The sequence below is a fragment of the Anneissia japonica genome, unplaced genomic scaffold, assembly GCF_011630105.1.
Source record: "Anneissia japonica isolate Jap-2015-1 unplaced genomic scaffold, ASM1163010v1 scaffold640_len1575945_cov177, whole genome shotgun sequence".
In the NCBI taxonomy this organism is placed as follows: domain Eukaryota; kingdom Metazoa; phylum Echinodermata; class Crinoidea; order Comatulida; family Comatulidae; genus Anneissia; species Anneissia japonica.
Genome location: NW_022684376.1, coordinates 914092 through 919651, shown reverse-complemented (window position 1 = coordinate 919651; position 5560 = coordinate 914092). Strand labels below are relative to the sequence as shown.

General features: G+C 35.3%; 1 protein-coding gene across 1 annotated transcript in view; it reads left to right on the top strand.

Annotated features, from left to right (window-relative positions):
- The window catches only part of LOC117105643 (helicase ARIP4-like), a gene marked incomplete in the record, with an annotated part of 18677 nt that extends 13142 nt beyond the window's left edge, over window positions 1-5535 (top strand). The window contains 2 exon segments of the mRNA XM_033246846.1: window positions 2292-2458; window positions 3983-5535. Of these exon segments, the coding sequence (XP_033102737.1) occupies window positions 2292-2458; window positions 3983-4800 (985 nt within the window).
- Window positions 5536-5560: the final 25 nt, after the last annotated feature.

Here is a 5560-nt window from a genome sequence, read left to right as displayed (position 1 = left end):
ATATAATTAAAAATAAATCAGTTTATAATAAATGTCTGCACTATCAAATTTCATGTGACAAATTAATGTGATATGCCCATATATGGTCATGATGATGTCACACCCAGATGTGGGCAAATCACATTTATTTGTCACATACAATTTGACAGTGTATGGACAGATCCTTTATAACTATGGCCTACTATAATTTGTCTCTATTCGTTGCACATAGAAATATTAGCCAATGCACTGTACAGTGTTTTGTATATATTGAATAACGATAATGTTAGTGGCGATGTTATTATATAGTAATGGAAAGACAATAATAATGTCATCTTATTTGGCGCATGTATCCATCTCCAGCAGAGCTGCTCGCAGCGCTGTTTTCCATCTGCAAAGTATAGCCCTTTCTCTTTTCAAAAAAGTTTATTTATCTATTGATTAATTGATTTATTTTTTATATTTTACTATTTTTTTTTATGTCTGGCTACCATGAAATGTTTTATAAAGAATAAATAACTGCATGCTATAACAGCCTAAGTACATCCATTCTTATATAGGCTTTCTTCGTTAAGGTTTCTATGAATGGATGTCTGATGTGAGGCAGGAAATCAGGTTGTTTCTCCCAGTACCGCCTGATTATAAATCAACAGGAAATCAACCAATAGACATAATGTATTATTTTTTTTTATTAATCTACGGTCCACATTTAGTACCCATGCGTCTCCTGCAGAGTTCTGCACGTCCACCAGCAAGCAAAAATCTCCCGCAAATTTATGATGATATTTGCATGCTTTTACAAGTTTTTTCTATTTAATTATTATGAATTGTTTTTTCCAGAACTTATATTGCAGTTAATAATAATGGTTATCACCATGCACAGCAGCATATTTTTAAATGTTTTCAGAAAACTCATTTAAACAGATCTTCCATGTATAGATTCTTCCAACTTGGGACCCCCTGTTGAGTGCCAGTCTTTAACTATGTAGGGATTCTATTAGACACACCAAGGACCATCGTTTTGACAGACTAGACCAAACTGATTAATTAATTTAAGGACCACATTGAGTGCCCAGGAGACTCCTGCAGAGCCCTGGAATTTAGTCTCCTGGAAATTGTTTGGGCAGACCAAACTGAAAATTTTCTACCACTTCTAAAATATATAGCATTTTTAGTGCAGTTTTCCAGACAACAAACATCAAAATAATATACATTAAAAGCCTATGATTTGTGTAGTGTGCTCCATATTGTATATAAATACAGTTGAACTTGCATAAGTCGAATCTAAAATGACATTGAAAATTGTTTGACTTAGATAAAATTTGACTTTGACAGATCGTTAATTAATGGACAACACAACAATTTGGCATGTCAAATAAAAAATTATTCGAGATAGGCAAAGTTGACTTACGCAAGTTCAATTGTAGTGTTAGTAGGAAATGGTTATATGGGTGAGACAAACGCAGGATTTGATGTGTGGCTACCGAGAAATGATTAATAATGAATGAGTAACAGCATACAGGTATCCATTCAAAAATGCTTGGAAGAAAACATTCAAACATAATGTATAATATCATGGTCTTAGCAAACCCATCTAAAAATGCTCCCTTCAAATACATTAAAATATCATAGTGATTTTGATGCAGTTTTTTTTTTTAAATATATGGTGCTTGATTTGTGGATTAGTAGCTTGATCAATGACTTTCTCTGCCCCTAAGGGTCCCTTTGTGTCTGCTACCCGGTACGCCAGTACCAGCAACTCTTGTCATCCTCTACAGGGGCTGTTTGTACCAGTACACCATTATAACCCCTACCCATCTTGAATGATGTACTGGGTTCTCTATGTACTGGGCTTGTTCTACCATCAAAACCATAAGCGAATGTGCCGTTGGAACTCAGACATTATGCCTGTAGTAGGTTGTGGCTCACCTGCCTTAACCACTCGGCCATTCGACTTGCCAAAGGGTAAAGAAAGGGTGATATTTTAAATAACAAATGTATTGACACCAATATCACCGTAATATGACTTTAGATAAAAAAAAAGTTAAGTCCTTTTTACATATTTTAACCACCGAAGGGATTATTTTGCCCCTGCCCCCTCAATTTGTTTTTTGGCCTGCACTGACAGATTTTTCAACCAATTTTTTTCTTTCAAAAAGTGTCAAAATGCTCAACACAATAAACCAGTTCATTTAAGACCTGTACATTTTCTATTTGAAATATCACCCATAGTCCATGGTTAATAAAATTACTCTTTATATGTACATTTTTTTTTTAATTATATATTTTTTTAAAATTTTACTTGTTAACAGATACCCACCACAGCATCTATTACAAAGGCCAGTAGCAAATGTTCGTCCAATGCAGTGTACACCTGTACCGATGGTGCCCGTCACCAAAAATTCACAGAATGTTCAAGATAAACTGGAGAACCTAAAGCAAGCAGGTGTGTCAGTTCAAAGAATCACCTGCACAACAGGTATGTAAACATCTGGTTCAAATAAGTATTTCTTTATGAGAGATGCACCAAATGCAAATCATTCAAAAAAAAATTTTCGAAATTGATCACTTGTTTGGTTTATTTTTCATTGACACTGATTTTCTTCCAACAAATATGTTCGGTAATGCTTTTTCATTTTGAATTCTTTTGTTTTGTTTTCTAAGTTTCATTTTTTTTAACAATGGCAACATGGCCTTGTAGAATAGCACCCTCTGGGTGAGACAAGCTTCTGTGTTAAAATAAAGTTTTTATATTATTAATAATAATAATACTCTTCAAAAGCATAACAGTATGTTTGTCTCTTAAGCCGGACACTCACTGCGAGTGATAGACGACGCAACGCCATCTGCTGATTGTCAGTGGCAATCTGAACAGATTCTCATTAAAAAGAGGATCCGTTGGATCCGCGTCTTCGCGTGCGTTCTTCGTCGCGTTGTTGTCACACGCAGTGAGCAACCGGCTTTAATCAATTAAGACTCAGTGGGATTATGGTGCATTAAAGACCAATCAAGATTAATCATAATAGTAATGTCAGCAGTTGAACAAAAGGCGGAGGAGCTCCTAGAGCTACTCATAACTTACTGTATATACTCGCATACAGTATAAGACAAGGCTTAAAAAAGCAAATTATGATCGAAAAATGTGGGGTGGGGGGGTTGTTTTATACACACAACATAAAATTTTTAGATTTTTAAAATAAAAATAATAATAATAATAATAATAATAATAACAACTTCATTTTAAAATGGAAAAAAACTTGTATGACCATATTGGTGTTTTTCACAAGGCCAATTTTGCAAGAAGATACAAGTAAAATAAAGAAACTTAAATATAAAAGAAAAATCAAATTGGAATACATACTGTACAAAGAAAAGTAAAATCTAAAATTATAAAGACTATCTTGTTCGTCTTTTGTTTGCATCGTCCATAACACACAAATTTACTACTGCAATGATGCTACTAATTTTAGTATGAAAGAACACAATTTTTTATTTTTATGAATATTTAAAAACTCATAATATTTTATCTGGAAGATTGGCCTCGCGTTTGGCTCCATTTTTAGCCAGCAGTATGTGGACCATAAAAAGCATAAAAAAGTAGGAATTTTAGCCATGAAACAGGGGTCATCTTATACGCCCGACATGCAAAAATTGTCCAAAAATCTTCTCAAACTCAAAGGCACTGAATTTTTAATATTTTAAAAATCATGTCTTCTGTGCCAAATGAAGTAGTGTTACCCTTCCTTATACACTAATATGTTCAACAAGTATGTATGCGTTGATGTTACGGTTATTCAAAATAATAACTATGCCCATAGTTATATGGGCATAGTTACATTTATAACTCACAAAATGAAGCAGGCATACTGCAGCCTGTAAAATACAAAGTGTATAAATATGAATCATTTTTATTATATAATTTATATCAGTATGTTATTGAAATCTCTTGCACAATTACATAGGTATACAAAATATCTTTATGAAAACATATCCTGTCTTTCAGACATAGTACTGCCAAATACTAACACATCGACAACAGCAAAATCACAAATCATCAAAACTGGTGAGAGTGTGACATTTATAAAAACACAGAGAGGAATGTACCTCCGAACTAATGATGGCAGGATTCTGGCTATCAGAGGTAATGGAAACTTAGAGGCAGGGACATCAAATTCTCAGTCTACAACAACCTCAGAAACACATAACCAGTTGGTTGACCAATCTGGTCAACATCCAAACCGTAACTTTCCGTGGAAACCACTGCTATCATCGGCATCGGAAGTCACAACAATGACCAATTCAAACGAATTGCGAATGTCAACCGGTGCAAAAGTCTTACAGGCGCCATCAAACTCCACTGCTACGAGTCCACAGATTGTTCCACTTGCTGCAACCTGTTCAAATGATTTAACCACCAACAGATTCGAGATGCAACCTCAAATGGCTGCAAATTGCTGGAGTGGAAACAGAAATGAGAGCGCGCCATTCACTACACAAAACCCTTTGTGGCAACCGTACTCTGGTGCTGCCACCACAATGCCATCCACTTACATGCAAGGAAATCCATTCAATGCGCCAAAGTATTCGTATCCACAAGGAACAAACGCTTTACAAAATACTGGACAGTCGACCAGCAATGCTAGTGCTAGTATGGGACAGGTGCCCCAAACCGAAAACATATTCTCATCTTCAAGTCACCAAAGTGTACATAGTTCCGAATGCCTACCTAGCTTATTGCCATCTGCACAAGGCATGGATTCTGCTAACTTAGAGACAACCTTGCCTAAAGAAGCTGTTTCGGATCTAGAAGATATACTCTAACTTCATTAATTCAGGAAGGGTTTCTCCAGCGTAAAGTATTTTCTTTTTAAATGGATGTCACCCAGGAAGCAAACAATTTGCAAAAAGGAAACAGAAAAAAAAAACGTGATTAAAAGCAAAATAAAATTTCTCGTTTCTGTTTGGTTTAAAACAGTCTGAAGCCGGACATACACTGCGCCAATTGTCATTGGCTGACACGATGTAATAGAGAACATGACGCGACGTAGCATGCATAATGAATCATTTCTAATGACAATCTCCTGAGACTGGCACCGACAATCATCAGATGGCGTCATGTCTTTAGGTGCTCACCAAGAAACAAGGTGCGCCCAGCTTAGAGAACCATGTTGTGAGAAGGCTGATCGTTCCCATATTGTGGCAGGTTTTAACTGAATTATTGTATATGATAGCAATAAATACTGTATTTATTCGAATAAAGGCCCTGGGTTAAGAAGGGTTTTTTGTGGCGGCATTGTTTTTTTTTTTTTTTGTGTGTGTAAAATGGATACGTGTATATTTAAATAAACACCCCTTAATTTCACTGCAAATGTGAAACTACTACACAACATTATTTTCAAAATGTGTTATTGTACGTATGATCATAAAGACTTATTGATCCAACCATGTTAGAAAAGGTGTAATTCTACTGGAGAAGAACATTAATAGAATGTGTCGAGAATGATGTTACTTCCGTTAGTTTTGTTTTACAGTCATTTAAAATGGGGGGGGGGGGTATTCGAAGAAAAATAAATGACAAGAA